This window comes from Rhineura floridana, chromosome 3, assembly GCF_030035675.1.
Source record: "Rhineura floridana isolate rRhiFlo1 chromosome 3, rRhiFlo1.hap2, whole genome shotgun sequence".
Lineage (NCBI taxonomy): Eukaryota > Metazoa > Chordata > Lepidosauria > Squamata > Rhineuridae > Rhineura > Rhineura floridana.
In genome coordinates this window covers 32793454-32812978 of record NC_084482.1, presented here as the reverse complement: position 1 = coordinate 32812978, position 19525 = coordinate 32793454, and the positions used below count along the sequence as shown (strand labels likewise).

At 45.5% G+C, this 19525-nt stretch overlaps 1 protein-coding gene across 3 annotated transcripts in view; it reads left to right on the top strand.

Annotated features, from left to right (window-relative positions):
* The first annotated feature begins 8046 nt into the window (after positions 1–8046).
* LOC133379628 (transmembrane protease serine 12-like) overlaps positions 8047–19525 on the top strand; it is a 55906-nt gene continuing 44427 nt past the window's right edge. For 2 of the 3 annotated variants that reach the window (XM_061615276.1, XM_061615278.1), the window contains exons 1-2: positions 8047–8341; positions 18897–19098. In XM_061615276.1, coding sequence (XP_061471260.1) covers positions 8062–8341; positions 18897–19098 — 482 coding nt within the window. In that variant the 5' untranslated portion in view covers positions 8047–8061. The remainder of the gene's footprint in view (positions 8342–18896; positions 19099–19525) is intronic. The other variant, XM_061615277.1, reaches the window with a different exon arrangement.

Here is a 19525-nt window from a genome sequence, read left to right as displayed (position 1 = left end):
CATATGATTTATGGGCTGGTAATTACATTATGACAATTGCACTCTTCAAAATGGGCTAAAGAACATGGGCTGAAAACAAATAACTTAGCATATAATAGAAATATTTTTTATCTAAGTAGAGGACTCTTAATTCATGGAATTCAAATGATTCTACTCCAAATATCTATTTTTGTATTCTGGAAAAAATGTGCATGACAGTTGCCTAATGCTTCCATACTTTCCCACAACATTCTAAAATAAAACATATTTTGAGGTTGAATACCAATACATATGAAATCCCACTGCAAAGTTTCTTGAATCTTTCACACTCTACTGTTTGTGTCTAACCCTAAGATTTAGAGGTGTGGAGAACTTTAAACAAGAGTTAATTTTTCAGGAATCAGTCCTGCAAGCAAAATACACTGAGTAGATTCACAAGTAGTTGAAGAACTGGAAAGTTTTAGAAAATTTGATCTTAATAATCAGTCCCCCTGCTGGTTCTCCTACAGCAAAGTGAACACAGCAATGGTGCAGATTAGTTAATTATAAAAAGCATACCTAACACAGCCTAAAATCTGAAATATGCTTACTAAGGAGTAAGCCCCATTGAACACAGTGTGACTTCCTCCTGAATAAACGGGCATAAGCATGTGCTAACACAAAGTGTGTTCCCCCATTTTTTTTACAGTGAACACATTCTAAGTCCATATTATTTTAATAAGAAAAAGTAATATCAGAACTCCCCATAGATTGCTTCCAGACTGTCAGTATTTAGAGGGAGGGATTCAAGTGCATATCAGAAATTTAGGTTTGCACAATTAAAGTGGATTGAAGCACTCTGTCGCCCCAGTACAACAAATGCACTTTAAACAAAAAAACTGGGCTTCTTGCAGTTAGGGGGCTACACAGAAAAATTACTGAAAAAAAGTGAGGAGCTTCCATTGGATCCCATTACCTTCTGTGAAATGAGACTTCCATCCCTCTCTCTGCCCAAGTTCATCTATCAAGTCTCTCGACTACACATCCACCCCCCCACACACACACATCTCTCTCATACACAGACCACCCCCCTCATCTTTTCTCTCTCTCACACACACACGCTTCTCTGCTCAAGTGCATTTATCGGTTACTTTTACACATATACCATACATACACACAAATCTTACCCACTTCCTCTCTCTCACACACAGTGATTACAACTCATGGTCTGTCTGGAACAAGACAAACCACAAGCTCAAGTTTGCCCTTAACACTAAGCCAAACCACGGCTTAGCTTCTAGTAGCACAGCAGGAATGAAGAAGCTGCTGTTTTCTAACTTGATCATTCACACTAAACCACAATTTGACTTACCATTATGTGAGAACCAGGCCAGGGTATGACACTCATTTCAGTGAAAAAGGTGCACAAGGAGTGCTAGAAAATGTGTGTGTATCTAAGTAGTTGAGCCTTACCTGATGACATGCAAAGGCAAGAGCACCAGGACCTTTGCCATCCCAGCCCTTTGTAGTTATTTAAAATCTTATTCCAAGTATGTGTGATTATGGGCCCATCCATACTCCTTTTAACCTGCAATCTAACCCCCTTGTGTGTCTACTAATTTGCGGGTGTCCATATGATGTTCCCCACCATTTTGGACTTTCTCCTATTTAATTCCACACTTCCTCTACCATGCTATAAACCAATTGTTTTTTCTGTCCCAATTATTAACCGCTCTAACCTCTGCAGTGAGGACATCTTTCTCCACTTTTTTTGTATTATGGCGGATGATGTTAGATCCCATCCTCTGTCCACACAGCCTCTTCCTTAGTTACAGTTCATTCCTGCTTCTGGTACTGAACCAGGGTACTTTCTCCTTCTGGGTTCTGCACCTATATTGCATTGCTTTCTTTAAACTACTCTTCTGCGATCAAACATAAAATCAAATGTTTAATGAATAATATTTTCACTTAAAAGCTATTGCGATATTATGCAAACAATTCATTGAAAACATGGGAGTTTAAAGGAGGAGGAGGTTTTTAACTGGGCTGATTGGGGGAAGGGGAGAGAGAGAGAGAAGCAAGCGCTAGTACTTTAATGTGGCGTTGATCTTGCAGCTGATCCAGAAGCAGGCAAAACCTCTCTTATCCTGCCCAATGGCTAATGGAGATGGCAGGGGGAGCCTCTGCAGATCCAGCAGGCTGCCTCTCCCTGTTCATCTCTCACAGGAGCATCGCATTGTGTGTGTGATTCATTAGCGCAGCCTCTCCTGCCTTTCCCAAGAGCTGAAGGGGAGCCAAATAGCTGATGGGGGGTGGGGAGTCTTGTGGTAAACAAGCCAAAGAGCCAGAGGAAGGGAAGATCATCTTCTCTCCCTCCAGGTAGCAGAGAGAGAGAGAGAGTGCGTGCGCATGCAAGCAAGCGTGCGAGAAGGCGCGCAGGCACTGTAGGTTCCCAGGCTGTGGTCTGAAGACACAGGAGGCCGGCACCCTGCTGGAGCTAAGTAGGGTCAGGTCTGGTCAGTGCCTGGATGGGAGACTGCCTGGGAACCATATGTAAAGCCGCCTTGGGTTTCTATCATGCAAAGAAAGGTGGAGTATAAATGTAATAAATAAGTTTTGTTCTTTTCCTCCAAGCCTAAAACTGACTAATCTAGGCCCTCCCTTAGCTAGCTTGAAACTGAGTAACAGAGGATCTCTTGCTTTCTCCCATGGCTAGCAGCAGAGGATCTAATACAATTTAGAAGACTCCCATTCTTAGTATGCGCTATGTTATATGTAACTATGTTATATGTAATAGCCCAGACATTTATTTTGTTTGCACTTGAGGGTAAGGGGTTTTTCATTAACTTTGCCCTTTTGCACATCCACAAACCTGTGCATGCATGGTAATTAAAAAAAAAGTTTCTGTGCTCTTCCAAAAAGGCATGTGAAAAGCAAACAACCATTATGGACCAGTCACCGAAAAGGGGTGGACTTCGGGGAGTGGACACTGCTAAAGCCATTTACACACACACAAACAGCCCACACATACAGATGTTTCAAAATCAGGTTTTCACAATATTGTTATGGGTTTGGAGTTGAGATGGATAATTCCTCTGAGTCTTCTTCCAGCCTCTGATTTGGAATCCTGTGTCTCGGGATGAGAAACCCACTCTGCTGGTCAGATGAGTTTCTTTTGTTAATCTAATGGAGTGGCCAGGTGGGTTAATGGGTCTATCAGGTGCCCATCAACTGGTGAATGGGCCAGGGAGACCCTTTTGTCATTGAAACTCTTCAGGAGAGCCTTCATCCCCTCCTGGGGCCGAGGAGAGGCTTGTGTTTTTAATTGGGTCTGAGAAAGGCTGGGAACTGGAGGCAGGCAGAGAGACTGGCTCTCTGCACCATGGCTTTGGGGTGCCTCCTGCAACCCTGATGGAAAAGTTGGATATTGGACTGCTGATGCCTTGAACCCCTCCATCCTAAGCTCAGGTTATAATGTGTCTAAATAACTAAACCACATTTCATAAAGGCACCAAAGTCTCCGCTGACCTTCTTTCCAAGGAAACCAAACCCTGGGCAAGGCCAGGGTCTTCTCGAAATCTCACCGCTCAGAGACTGGTGGCGCACAACAATATACATCCGACTACAAACATGACACGTATAGATCTCGAAGCCACCAACTGAATATGGAAAACATGGATTTTGTGGTTAGGTATGGATGGGCCCTAGGATTGCAGTTGTAGTTCTGTAGAAGATGGGATTTCAGCAAGTGTAGCTCTTTGCACATGGCAAGCACAACGCTGAAGTTGGTTCTTAGTTCCCAGTTTCTTATTTGCTTTAAAGTTCAAAACACTAAAAAGAAAAAAGTTGACAGCTGCAGCAACTTCAAGCCAAACTTAACATGTCTCTGAACCCCAAAATATGTGTTGGGGTACCCTGTATGATATATCACTATAATCGGGGAACTTTCCCCGTCAAGAATAACAATACATTTATGCAATCAAAATCATCAGGCTTCCGATATTATCATTAATACATAATGATGTCATAAAATCATAAAAAATAAGTAACTGGGGGTGCCCACCCCAACATCTGCTCTGGGCCAGGACAAATCATAAACCCCATGAAAGGGGAGGGTGTCCTCTGTGAGATGCCACTGTGTCGTGCCTGGCCCAGAGCTTCTGTTAGGCGCAGGGCACGGAGGAGGGCATCTATGCAAAATCAAAGCAGAGAAAAACTTACAGGAAAAAATTAAGTAACTGGTGGTGCCCTCCCCAAAATCTGCTCTGGGCCAGGACAAATCATATACCCCAGGAAAGGGGAGGGTATCCTCTACAAGATGCCACTGCGTCCTGTCTGGCCCAGAGCTTCTGCTGGGCGCAGGGCACGGCGTAAGACATCTATGCAAAATCAAAGAAGAGAAAAACATACAGGAAAAAATAAGTAACTGGGGGTGCCCACTCCAAACTCTGCTCTGGGCCAGGACTAATCATGCACCCCAGGAAAGGGGAGGGTGTCCTCTATGCAATACCACTGTGTCCTGCCTGGCCCAGAGCTTCTGCTGGGCGCAGGACACAGAGGAGTGCATCTATGCAAAATCAAAGCAGAGAAAACCATACAGGAAAAAATAAGTAACTGAGGGTGCCCACTCCAAACTCTGCTCTGGGCCAGGACAAATCATACACCCCAGGAAAGGGGAGTGTGTCCTCTATGCAATACCACTGTGTCCTGCCTGGCCCAGAGCTTCTGCTGGGCACAGGACACAGAGGAGTGCATCTATGCAAAATCAAAGCAGAGAAAACCATACAGGAAAAAATAAGTAACAGGGTGCCCACTCCAAACTCTGCTCTGGGCCAGGACAAATCAAACACCCCAGGAAAGGGGAGGGTGTCCTCTATGGGATGCCACTGCGTCCCACCTGGCCGGGAGTTTCTGCTGGGTGCAGGGCACGGAGAAGACCATCTATGTAAAATCAAAGCAGACTAAGACATACAGGAAAAAATAAGTAACGGGGGTGCCCACCCCAAAATCTGCTCTGGGCCAGGACAAATCATATACCTCAGGAAAGGGGAGGGTGTTCTTCACGAGATGCCACTGCGTCCCACCTGGCCGAGAGCTTCTGCTGGGCGCAGGGCATGGATGAGGGCATATATTCAAAACCAAAGCAGGCAAAAACATACAGGAAATATAAGTAATTGGGGTGCCCAGCCCAAAATCTGCTCTGGGCCAGGACAAATGCACCCCAGGAAAGGGGAGGGTGTCCTCTATAACATACCAGTGTGTCCTGACTGGCCCAGAGTTTGTTGTGGGCAGAAGGAATAGATCTGAGCAACTATACACATCAAAATATTTAAATAAGGTGTGTGTGGGGGGGAAGATCTGGTGGTGCCCACCCCAAAACTTTCTTCAAAGTACCATAAATCACACACATATTCATACAGGACAGGGTCCTCTGCAAGATGGCATTGGTTCCAACCCAGGTCAGAGCTTTTTGTTCAGTCATGGCACAGACAAGGTCATTTATCATTTCTGATTTTAGAGTGTTTTTAACTGTATTTAATTATGCATTTTTAAACTTTTGTGATCCACCCAGGAACGTTTTAGTTAACAGCAGGGAATAAATCTAAACAACAGCAACAACGTTAATTTATGTATCAGAAGAATAGCCAAAATATATAGGAAACATTATAAGGAACTTGGATGCCCATCCCAAAATATGATTTGGGGCACCAGAAATCATAGTTCCACACATCAGGGATACTGTCTTCTATTAGATGCCGCCCATGCATAGTTTACAGTCTCATCTATGAAATTACATCTTTATGCTTCTTGAGTGAATCATTGTCTGGTAATCTGGCCAAGTTTCCTTCTGCCATGGCACCAGATAACATACAGTCATACTTTGAGAAGAATTGTTGTGCATTTGATTTATTATATCTCTAAATAACTTACTGCATATATATATTTCTCCAACAGGTGACAACCAAGTATACAAATTAACAGATAAACAAGTACAGACTTAATTTTTTTTAAAAAGAAATAAGGAAGTCATTATCAGAACTGGTAAAACAGTAAAAAACTTTTTTCTTAGAAATATATTAGAACATTTTTGCAGTTTACAAAATCAACACCATTTCACATGGGCTGGAATTAAACAATTTCACCCATTTGAAATAATCTCCTGATTTTCAATCATCTCTGAAATAGGAGATTTAGAAGAGCACCTTCTAAATTGCACATTGCACGTCATGGTTATTATTTGGTCCTTTATAGCCTCATTGCTACAATAGGACTTGGAGTACTATCTTATTTATTTATTTATTTATTGTACTTATATACCACCCCATAGCTGAAGCTCTCTGGGCGGTTTACAGTAACTAAAAACATTACAACAAATATATAAATTTTTTTAAAAATTATTGGTGAAGTCTTGGAACTCATCTGTGTTTTGAAGTTCCCTAATTCCATCATAGAAGTTCCAATCACTTGCATTTCCCAGATTGTGGAAAGAAACAAAGTGATTTCCAGTGCTGAAAGTTATCCCTACCACTTTGTACCTGAGCTGGACTGGATGCACTGACATCTCATAGAGGACACCCTCCCCTTTCCTGGGGTATATGATTTGTCCTGGCCCAGAGCAGATTTTGGAGTGGGCACCCCAGTTACTTATCTTTCCCTTCCTGTTTTTGTCTATCTTGGTTTTGCGTAGATGCCCTCCTCTGTGCCCTGGGCCCAGTAGAAGCTCTGGGCCAGGCAGGGCACAGTGGCATCTTGTAGAGGACATCCTCCCCTTTCCTGGGCTGTATGATTTGTCCTGGCCCAGAGCAGATTTTGGAGTAGGCACCACCAGTTACTTATTTTTCCTGTATGTTTTTCTCTGCTTTGGTTTTGCATAGATGCCTTCCTCTGTGCCCTGCACCCAGCAGCTCTGGGCCAGGCGGGACGCAGTGGCATCTCGTAGAGGACACCTTCCCCTTTCCTTGATTATATGATTTGTCCTGTCCGAGAGCAGATCTTGGAGTGCGTACCCCCCGTTACTTTTTTTTCTGCATGTTTTTGTCCATTTTGATTTTGCATTGATGCACTCGTGTGTGCCTGGGCCGGGCAGGACGCAGTGGCATCTCATAGAGGACACCCTCCCCTTTCATGGGGTGTATGATTTGTCCTGGCCCAGAGCAGATGTTGGGGTGGGCACCCCCAGTTACTTATTTTTTATGATTTTATGACATCATTATGTATTTATGATATCAGAAACCTGATGATTTTGATTGCATAAATGTATTGTTATTCTTGACGGGGAGAGTCCCCCGATTACAGTGATATATCATACAGGGTACCCCAACACATATTTTGGGGTTCAGAGACATGTTAAGTTTGGCTTGAAGTTGCTGTAGCTGTCAACTTTTCTTCTTTTTTAGTGTTTTGAACTTGCAAGCAAGTAAGGAATGGGAGCTAGGAACCAACTTCGGGGTCGTATGGCAAACCTTATTTGTCAAAATTCCCTCTTCTATACGCTAGTAATCTTTGTAAAATATTTCAAACATATACAGGACAAAGTTCACATATATTAAAAGTTACATAAAATTGGTTATGATAAAAAAAACAAAGTTAGGTGCCTTGGCAGAAAAGCAAGTGCAATAATGAATAAATATTTTTTTGCTTTCACTTTAGAAACCCACTAATAGTGAAAGCATAGAAATATTTATTCATTATTGCCCTTCCTTTTCTGTCAAGGCACCTAAGACAGCTTACACTTTTAAAATACAAAAACAAATCAATGATATAAAATGTCAAGTGACAAGAATCTTAGACCGATTGGGAGCTGATGGCACAAGCTCTCTAGCCTGGGCTTCTGCCTTCCCTCAGATCTTTCTGAACCTTATTATCACTTAAGAGTAGCCCAACGCCATTTCCTGAAGGCTAGAACTACATTCAGTCAATGCCCACTTACTGGTTGAAATAGGGTTAAACAGTCCTTTACTTTTTTTCCAGCTAAATGTTCTGTTCCTCCAATCTTACTTTTATATATCAGAGGCTTTTTATTTTCTCTTACCTATAGCAACACCGCGGCTTCACAAACAATGGCGCTAAAGAAAAGGAAATTTGCCCCTGGCAGAATGTGAGATGGGAAGTCGCGCTCGCCGGCTCGCTCCCTGCTTCCCTTGTGGTAGATCCTCGCCTCGTTTTGCGTCCATAATCCGCTTCATTGCTTCTCTCCGTCACGTGATGCTCGATGTCTCACTGCGACCGAGAGAAAAAGCGGGAGAAAGCATACCTGCCATTTTGTCTTCTCGAAGGACGATGCAGCGGAGGTTTCGCTCTGCAGCTGCTCTCTTATTGGCGCTGCTTGTGCTGCTGAGTGAAGCCGCGCCTGAATCTCTACCCTCTGTGGCCCCTACAGACGGTGAGCCCGTCTACCCCTGCCTTTCGCGGTGGGCTGCGCGCTCCGTTGGCATCGAAGGGGCTCGGGACTGGGCGGGTTCTGTCAGGCGGCAGCACGCTGCCAAGTCCGGGCAACGAGTTGCGCCTGCACGTGGAGTACAGTTCCCGGGGTAAGAGGGGGTGGGCGGGGATATTCCTCCAAACTGCTAGTCTCATCAGCCTCCAGTGAAGCGTATCGCATTTCCGCCGTGAAGTGTGTAAGACGCAACCACGCGCCCCTCCCGCGAGAGTCACGCATGGAGTGAGGGTGGCAAACATATTCGCGACGGGGGCTGAGTGGTGGGATATTCAGCTGCTCTCGGGGGGAAATAGCGACAAGGGGAACAAGGAAGTTCAATTTCCAGCTTATTAGAACAAAGCAAGCCAAATTCTCTACAAGGTTTAAAAAGTCTAGACCACCAATTTGATTGACTGGAAATAAGTTTTACTGATTCCTCTTGACGCGTGTGTGCTTGTGCGCGCGCAACCTCGGACAGAAGTGAGAGCTGCGCATATGGAAAAATCCTGGATTTCAGTGTGGCTGGGCAGCAGAATGTCCCTGTCTTTCCTTCCCCCCCCCAAAAAAAAAACAGATGGGGGAGGTAGGAGTAAAGTCCAGCGTCTATGCTTTTACTAACTAGAATCTTGAAACGCGAGTTAATTTGTTTTCACTTTTAAGTATTTGAAACATGGAACTCCTTGTGAAAATGCAAATACAGTCTATTGTTGTTATCCACATACTGTATTGCCGGTTTAAGCGCTGTGTCAGAGAGAGAGATTATGCTATTCAACATCTGTGTAAAGCCTCTGGGAGCCATCATCAGGACATTTGGGCTGCAGTGCCACCAATATGCGGATGACACTCAGCTCTATCTCTCGTTCAAGTCCTCATCAGAGTTGGCTGTGGAGACCATTTCCAATTGCCTGAGGTCAGTAAGTGAATGAATGGGAGGAAATAGGCTGAAACTAAACCCTTACAAGACCGAGGTGCTGCTCGTGGGAGACAGGAGAAGGTTGGGAGATATAAACCTGGTGCTCAATGGGGTAAAATTGCCCCTGAAGGACCAGGTCCGCAGCCTTGGGGTCATTTTGGACTCCCAGCTGTCCATGGAGGCTCAGGTTTCAGCAGTGAGCCGGGCAGCTTGGTATCAGTTACATCTGATACAGAGGCTGCGACCCTACCTTCCTGTCCATCTTCTCCCACGGGTGGTGCATGCCCTGGTCTCCTCTCGCTTAGACTACTGTAATGCGCTCTTCGTTGGGTTACCCTTGAAAACAGTCCGGAAATTACAGCTGGTACAGAACGCGGCAGCAGGTCTGATTAAGAACAGCTGTTGCCTTGATCACATCACTCCGGTGTTAGAAGATCTACACTGGTTACCAGTTGTTTACCAGGCCCAATTCAAGGTGTTGGTATTAACCTTTAAAGCCCTATACGGTCTCGGCCCAGTTTACCTGAAGGAGCACCTCCAGCATCAACAAATATGCCGCCTGACGAGATCAGCCACTCAAGACCTTCTCTCGGTCCCACCAGTTAAAACAGCTAGGCTGGTGCGGACCAGAGAGAGGGCATTCTCAATTGTGGCCCCCACCCTCTGGAATTCTCTCCCTTACGATCTACGCCATGCCCCCTCCTTGCCAAGTTTTCGCCAAGCCTTGAAAACCCGGCTATTCAGGCAGGCCTACAAGACCCCTGGGGTTGCCTAATTTTATTGGCGATAGTTGTGGATGGTTTTAGCTTAATTTTATATCAAAGTTTTGGTTATATGTGTATTTGATATTGATAAATATTGTTGTATTTATCTGATTTTGTACGCCGCCTAGAGTGGCCGCTGATGCGGCCAGATAGGCGGCCTAGAAATAAAATTTTATTATTATATTATCTTACAAAAATCTTAACAATGTAGTCTGCTGTTAATGGAACCAGTTAAACCGTGTTGGACTATGACGTGGGAGACCAGGGTTTGAATCCCTGAATTCACTCAGCTGTGAAGCTCATTGGGTGACCTTGGGCAAGTCGCATTCTCTCAGCCTAACCTACCTCACAGGTTTGTGATGAGGGGGAAACCGTGTACACCATTTTGAGCTCCTACGTGTGTGTATAAATGTGGGTTGATGATATTTCAGAGGTTGTAGTTTACAACTGTGCAAATGCAATGTAATCCAGTGTTATACCTATGTTGTGGATGTGGAACAGTAGTACACGATGACAACCGTGAGGTGATTTTGTCCCTTTCCCCCCTTTGTTTATTTATTATATTTATATACCGCCCCATAGCCAAAGCTCTCTGAGCGATTTACATTTATTGTTTTAAGATTTAATAGTCTTCAAGAACTGGCAGTCCTTAGACGAGATAATAATAATAATTAATTAATTAATTTCGGTCATTGACCAGCAGATTAGACGAGATAAGGAGATGGGAGTGGCAAAGACGGGGTGGTGCCTGAGGGCTGGAAACCCATGTGGGGAGGGGAAGAGGGACGTTGAGGGTGGAATGAAAAAAATATACTACAGAAATCTGATTGTGTTTTATTGTATCATTTACTAAGATTTGACTTCTCCACGCCCATTTTCCAGTCCCTGGTTTGAGATGGGAATTTTCTTTTTCTTTTTTATCAGAAAGCAGCTGGGGCAGCAACTGAGATGGGAAAAAATAGCCTGGAGGGAGAGAGTACCTTCAGTTCTGCTCTGCAGTCAACTTCACAGCTTTCCCAGTGAATTTCCCTTTAAAGGGGTAATAAAATTATGTAGATGACTTTACTGTTGTTAAACAGTGCTCTAAATGCTGTTGTGGAAGTTATCCTACCCCTACGATCACTTTCCTTTGGTGCTGGTTTGGATTTTGGGATGGGGGAGAGGTAGAATCCCCTGCACCAGCCTTTCCTGACATTTGGGTCCCCAGATGTTGTCCCAGCCAGCATGGCCAATGGCCAGGAATTATGGGAACTGTTGTCCAGCAACATCTGGGGACTGAATGGTTGGGGAGGCTGCCAAAGCACTCCAGGTCACTCTACTTCAGTTGTTCCGTCAGTCCCAGCCTATTCAGTCTCCCTACTCATTCAAACACTTAGCTGCATTTAGATATTCACCTTGTGATCTGCTGACTTGCATGCACATGTGTTCTACATTTGCCCCTAGTAAAGTATTGTTTAAACTAGGGGTATATTTTGTATCAAAGCCTGTTTTGACCCATGGTCATGCCTTTGGGGCTGCATGTCAAAGTGCCCATGTCCCAAGTGGGTATGGTGAGAACTGCAGTTCCTAAGGCTGCCTTCCAAAAAGCTTTCCAGTCAGCTATTCTGCATTGTTTTAAATTCATTTTTTATAATTCATTCATCATTAAATTTCATTTTAAAAAATGCGGGGCACAAACCCTTTTGGCATTACAGTGGGGTACCTACAAGAACAGTCAGTATTTTTGTTTTAAAAATAATGTTTTAAATTTTGTTATGGCAAATTTGCGGATGGACACATTTTTTTTTGACACCATAGCATCACAGTGGACAACCTACAGGAGCAGTCCATAATTTTTACAAAGTGACAAACTAGGAGATGCTTAGAGGGGCCTCCATCTTTTTTAATGACTTGATACGCCCTGGGAGTCAGGGTGTGTGTGTAGCCACCCTAGTTTGAACTGTAGAAGACCACCTGGAAGCTGACTAATATGTGTGAGACTTATTTAAAAAGTATATGCTCTTCCAGAATGTACACAGATGTTCTCTCTCAGGAGCTTAGTTCCTACTGGTATTTTCTGTGCTCGGATAGAATGAGCCACTAAGATGTGTCAGCTGACTGGCAGCCAGAGGGAGACAATTCGGGAGGAACATAATTAGGGACATTTTGAACATAGGCAGTTTGAGATCAAGTGCTGCTGTTAAGATTTACTGTCCTAAGTACATGTGTAAGTAAAAGAGTTAGACCTCTGATCTCCACAATATATAAAAGGAGCACTAGATTTAACTTGTTGATGCTGTTGCTAAATGTCAGGTCAGTCCATAATAAGATTGCACGTATTCACAGATTGATTGTGGATTCACTAATAGGCAAAAAACCTTGCGGTTTAAGAATGTACCTATAGCCATCAGATATTTCTATCAAACTTTAAAAAGCAGGGAAATTGGGCAGCTATAGTGAATGCACCAGGGGAGCAGGAGACCTGAACTCCTCTCTGAGATATTGTACTGCCCTACAAATTTGTCAAAATGCAAACACAATTTGGGTTGGTCTTTCACAGTCCAATCCACTTGCTGTGTAGCTTGGAATAATTTGGTAACAAAATTGTGTTTCCATTTTGACAAATTTGTAGGGCAGTAGAATATCTCAGAGAGGGGTCAGGTTTCCTGCTCCCTTGGTGCATTCACTAGAGCTGCCCAATTTCCCTGTTTTTTAAAGTTTGATAGAAATACCTGTTGGCTATAGGTACATTCTTAAACCGCAAGGGTTTTTTGCCTATTAGTGAATTTCTCTACTTTTTAATAGGGCAGGTAAGAAATGGGATCCTGTGCAAGTTTGCTGAGAATGGACTGATCATTGGTGTGCTTACTCCCCTGCAATCATGCTTAGGATAAGTGAAACTGACCAAGGGGAGGGAGGCCTGGAGTGGGCAGGGGAGGAGGAAGAAGGAAGAGGGGAGGAGAGGAAGGAGGAGGAAGGCAGAGGAGAGGGGAAGGTGGGGAAAGGTAGGTTTGATCATTTGCATACTTGTTGCGTTCAATGGGATTTACTCCTGTGCAATCATGCTTAGGTAAAGCTGACCAGGGGGGAGGGGAAAGGCAGGTTTGATCATTTGCATGATTTTTTAGTTCAGTGGGATTTACTCCTGTGCAATCCTGCTTAGGATAGGTGAAACCGACCTGGGGGAGGGGCAGGGAGGGGAGGAGGGGAGGAGATTGGGTGGGTAGGCACTGGGAAGAAGGGAAGCACCTTTCCTTTCCAAAAGGAAAAGATTATGAACAGTATCGTTCTTTTTCAGGGTTTCCCCCACCTTTTTATTGTACAGCAAATACACATAGCCAAATTTAAACCAAAGCTGTCCCTGGCCACATCCACACCAGACTGTTATTTCACTTTATTTTATTTTTTTTATTTATTTGTTTCATTTTTAAACCGCCCATAGTGAATGGCTCTCTGGGCGGTGTACAAGAAGATTAAAATACAGAATATCATAATAAAATCAACCTACCAACAGTAAACGTAAACAGCAAACAAAAAAATTTAAAATTATAACATTAAACGCTTAAAATGCCTGGGAGCATAGCCAGGTCTTAACCTGGCGCCGAAAAGATAGAAGCGTCGGCGCCAGGCATACTTCTTCGGGGAGGCTGTTCCACAGTTCGGGGGCCACTACAGAAAAGGCCCTAGATCGAGTAACTGTCCTCCGGGCTTCCTGATGGGTTGGTACCCGGAGGAGGGCCTTAGATGCTGAGCGAAGTGACCGGGTCGGTTCATAGCGGGAGAGGCGTTCCACAAGATACTGCGGTCCCACGCCGTGTAAGGCTTTATAGGTCAAAACCAGCACCTTGAATCTGGCTCGGAAACAAATGGGTAGCCAGTGCAAACGGGCCAGAACAGGTGTTATATGCGCTGACCGGCTGGTCCTCGTCAGCAGTCTGGCTGCTGCGTTTTGCACTAGCTGAAGCTTCCGAACTGTCTTCAAGGGCAGCCCTACGTAGAGCGCATTACAGTAATCCAACCTAGAAGTTACCAGAGCATGAACAACTGAGGCGAGGTCATCCCTGTCCAGATAGGGGCGTAGCTGGGCTACCAACCGAAGGTGGTAGAACGCATTCCTTGTCACCGAGGCCACTTGCGCCTCAAGAGACAAGGAAGGATCAAAAACAACCCCAAGACTACGAACCTGTTCCTTCAAGGGGAGTGTAACCCCATCTAGAACAGGGTAAACATCCACCATCTGGGCAGGGAAGGCATTCACCAACAGTGTCTCAGTCTTGTCTGGATTGAGTCTCAGTTTATTAGCTCTCATCCAGTCCATTATCGCGGTCAGGCAGTGATTCAGCACATCCACAGACTCACCTGTAGAAGAGGAAAAGGAGAAATAGAGCTGCGTGTCATCAGCGTACTGGTGGCAACGCACTCCAAAACTCCTGATGACGGCACCCAGAGGCTGCATGTAGATGTTAAAAAGCATGGGGGACAAAACCGACCCCTGAGGGACTCCACAATGGAGAGTCCAAGGTGTCGAGCAATGTTCCCCAAGTACTACCTTCTGGCGACGATCCGCCAAGTAGGAGCGGAACCACTGCCAAGCAGTGCCTCCAACTCCGCGAGTCTCCCCAGAAGGATACCATGGTCGATGGTATCAAACGCTGCTGAGAGATCAAGGAGAATCAACAGAGTCACACTCCCTCTGTCCCTCTCCCGACAGAGGTCATCATACAGGGCGACCAGGGCTGTTTCAGTGCCAAAACCAGGCCTAAAACCGGATTGAAACGGATCCAGATAATCGGTCTCATCCAAGAGCACCTGGAGTTGACCGGCGACCACCCGCTCCAGAACCTTGCCCAAAAAGGGGACATTCACCACCGGTCTATAATTGTTCAAGTTATCTGGGTCTAAGGAAGGTTTCTTTAAAAGAGGTCTCACTACTGCCTCCTTGAGACTACTAGGGACTACTCCCTCACTCAAGGAGGCATTTATCACTTCCTTGGCCCAGCCAGTGGTACTAGTCCTGCTAGTCTTCACTAGCCAGGATGGACAAGGATCTAGAGCAGACGTGGTCGCCTGCACCAATCCAAGCATCTTGTCCACTTCCTCAAGCTACACCAACTGAAACTCATCCAATAATGAAAGACAAGACCGTGTTCTGGACACTTCAATGGATTCATCTGTCATAACATCGGAGTCTAGGTCCCTACGGATGCATGCGATTTTATTTTGGAAGTGCCCTGCGATGTCGTTACAACGAGCTTCAGATGTTTCAATGGTATCTCGAGGACCAGAATGTAAAAGTCCTCGTACAACCCTAAAAAGCTCTGCAGGGCGGCAGAGAGATGTCCTGATAGAGGCAGCGAAGTGGGACTTCTTCGCCGCCCTTACCGCTTTTATATACGACTTAGTGGAGGCACTTACCAAAGCATAACTGCATCCGTCTGGAGTTCGTCTCCATCTGCACTCCAGCCTCCTTCTCTCTTGCTTCATCACTCTCAGCTCCGGGGTATACCACGGAGCTGTATGAGCTCTGCATCAAAGAGGGCGCGCGGGAGCGATCATGTCGATAGCCCGGGCCATCTCCGTATTCCACAGTTCGACCAAGGCCTCGACAGGAGCGCCAGTACTATCAGGTGGAAAAACTCCCAGAGCCGTCTGAAAACCAAAGGATCCATAAGCCTCCGAGAGCGGACCAACTTAATAGGTCCCCCACCCTTGCAGAGGGAAAGAGTCGTCGTAAGTCTAAAACTCAGCAGGCGGTGATCTGTCCATGACAATGGAGTAGATGAAAAACACCCCACCTCCAGATCACCATCTCCATGACCAGTGGTGAAGATCAAATCAAGAGTGTGACCCGACACATGCATTGGGCCAGTAACAAATTGAGACAGCCCCATGGTTGTCATGGAGGCCATGAAGTCCTGAGCCGCCCCAGATAAGACAGTCTCGGCATGAATGTTGATATCCCCCAACACTACAAGTTTGGGGGACCTCAACAATACCCCCGAGACTATCTCTGTCAGCTCAGCTAGGGAAGCTGTTGGGCAGCAAGGTGGGCGGTACACCAACAGGATTCCCAGTCTGTCTCCTTGGCCCAGCACAAGGTGGAGGCACTCTAGACCAGTCGCCATCTGGACAGGATGCCTGGTGAGAGAGAAAGTATTCCTATAGACCACAGCAACCCCGCCTCCCCGACCCTCAGATCTACCATAGTGCTACACCATATACCCAGGTGGACAAAGCTGAGAGAGAGCAACTCCTCCCTGCTCACCCACCCAGGTCTCGGTTATACATGCCAGGTCGGCACCCTCATCCACAATTAAATCGTGGACAAGGGAGGTTTTATTATATACCGACCTGGCATTCAAAAGCAGCACCTGGAGATCTAAGGGCTGGCTGATAGAACAACCAGCAGTTCTGTGGCCTTGAGGAGAACCGGAACAAGGCACAGACACAACTTGTCTGGGGCGAGTTCCCCTTACCTGGCACGTTCTCCTCCTAGCACCATACCTCCCATAACCCATCACTACGCTAATTGGGCCCCCCGAAAACCCCCCGTTAAATACAAAGTATGCTCTCCCAGGCACATATTTAAAAATACTTAAACACAACAGGCACATTCACACAACAACACATAAAATGCACATAAATACATACAAACACATCCACACAATCTCATTCACGCACACAACAAACAAACAAACAAACAATTAAAATGCACCCAAACAACAACAATAGCAGCCGGCATTAAAAATACTCCTTCGCATCAAGCTTCGTCCATAAGTAATGTCTTCAAATAAAGTTGTAAAATATCTGCCCGCGACCCAATAAGTAAACAAGTAAGCAAGCCAGAAGGACAGGACACGCCCCAAGCAGCGAACTTGAATGGAGTGGCGGCAAGCAGGCAGAAAGCCACGATGAAACAGCGACAAAGGAGCAGGCAGAAGCAGCGGAACCCAGCAGCAGCGATCCAGCGAACTTGAATGGAGTGGCGGCAAGCAGGCAGAAAGCCAGAATGAAACAGCGACAAGAAGCAGGCAGAAGCAGCGGAACCCAGCAGCAACGATCCAGCGAGCTTGAATGGAGTGGCAGCAAGCAGGCAGAAACCCAGCAGCAGCGATCCAGGACTCACAAACATGTCGCAGCCACGGCAACCGGCGAACCGACGCCGAAACCGACCAACAAGCAGTCCAAAGACCTGAGAGCAGCGGCAGCAACAGCCAGAGCCAAGCAGCGGCAGTTGTAAATCCAAAACGGCCAGAGCCACGCCGAAGACCGAACAGCGGGCCCGAAAACAAACGGCCCAAACGCACTTGGAAAGCACCCAAAGGGCAACGATGCCTCGAGAACTGCAGCAATCAAGGCAGCAACGCCGCGGCAATAATGCCCCCCGACACACTCCAGCCGTAGCACGCCAAAGATGGAACTCCGCAACGGGTCAGAGCAACCCAAGAACCGCGGCTCCGCCCCGAACCGAAGGCCGAAACAGCAAACTGGGTCCAGGCAAAGATGTAAAAGCAAAGATGTAAAGTCCAGCCACAGTCCAAGATCGCACCAACGCCAGCATAAACAAGGACATTGATGGTAAGGTAAGGTAAGGTGATAAATACCAGGCGGTAGGAAGGGAAGAAATTAGGAGCTGAGGTGCAGAGCTCCCAATCAAACATCCTCTCTCGTCGCCATCTTTTAAGTTAAGTTGACTTTAGACAGTCATGGCTTCTCCCAAAGAATCCTGGGAAGTGTAGTTAGTGAAGGGTGGTGAGAGTTGCTAGGAGAGGTCCTCTTCCCCTCACAGACATTCAATCAGAGCGGCTGACTGTTAAATCAGTCTGCCCACTGAAGCTCTGTCAGGAGAATAGGAGTCTCCTCTCAGCACCTTTCACAAACTACACTTCCCAGGATTCTTTGGGGGAAAGCCATGACTGTCTAAAGTGAAATAAAGGTCTGGTGTGGGTGTGGCCCCGATTAGGCAAGCCCAGCAGCTGTGAGTCTGGCTTTTAGAACAGTGACGGTTGGTTCTTACTGAGTATGCCCAACATCGAGTTCAATGCTAAAGTTCTTAAATTAATTAAAAATCAGCCAGACATTTTTTTTTTACTTTTAAACTGCAGAAGATGAAGGTCAGAGTATGGGGCAAGGTCAGTAATAGGATTACAGGTACTTTGTGAACATGGCTGATTTTTAATGAATTTCAACAAATTATGAGAACTCTGACAGAAAATAGTCCAAAAGGGGTCTGGTTTTTTCTCTTTTTACACTTTGGACTCTTGATTCTCTCTGACTGTTTTGTGTGTCACCATGGAAATTTAGAGGGATGTTAAGCAAGCATTTCTGCGTTCAGTACTATAAGTTTTGTAAGTTTTGAAATGAGCTTATGGGAAGGATCAGAATGGCATGGGGAATATTTTCGATTTAACATTGCGGAATGCAAAAAAATCCATACTGACTATAGTATACAGCCACAAGTAGAAGTCTTTGTGCAAATGGAAAGAAACAACCCAATTGCTGTTAAGGCTGGCAAAGCAGCACACCAGCCCAACTGGCTTCCATACAGGTCATGGAAGGAAGTGGCTTCATGTCCTCTGCACCCAGTTTAGAAATTGATGTAGTAGGGATAGCATACTGTGCTTTGCCAGCCTGATAGTTGGAAGTGTGGAGCAGGGACCGTGCAGGGTGTGGCCTGGGGAGAGTGTAGAAGGCCAGATTCAGAGGCCTGCTAGGCCACATTGGGCCTGTGGGTTGGTGCCCCATGACTTGTTTAAAACAATGGCTCTTTGGATCTACTTTAAGTGTTGTTGCAGAATACCAGCTGTGTTTTGTGGGGCACTTACAAGCATTGCATATCACCAATATAACTTTTGATTTGTAGAATGTGGAACAAGGCCGCTTGTGGATGAGACAGCAACAGGGAGTCGGATTATAGGTGGACAGGACACTAAGCGTGGGGCATGGCCATGGCAAGTTAGTCTTCAAATTTATCACAATGGTTCAGGAAGATACTTTCATGTATGTGGTGGATCTTTAATTAATAAAAACTCTGTGCTGACAGCAGCACACTGCGTTAGAAGCAGGTATGTATTCAAGCCTTTTATCATTTTCTTGTATGCGTTTTGTGTGAGAGAAGTATATGGATCAAAAGAGTATTGACTGAATATGTATATATGTGTGTATTCATATTCTATCCTTGTTAATCTATATCTAAATCCAACTTCTCCCCCGATTTACCTTCTGAGGCCAGGAAAAGTGTGAGGTTGTAGCCGTATCTGCAATATCTGCTACTTTTTACCAGGTTGAAAGCCTTCTCAAATTATAATTGACTGCTGTGGGAAGAACTACAGAAAAGCTATCTGAATGTGCAGTTTGTCTGTTTGTGACATCAGCTAGGGCTGATGGAAGTTGGAGTCTTAACAACATGTAGAGGGCCACAGGTTCTGCATCCCTGCAGTAAACCAATCTCTCAGGCGCACACTTATTTGTAATACAGTAAATTAACTCCAA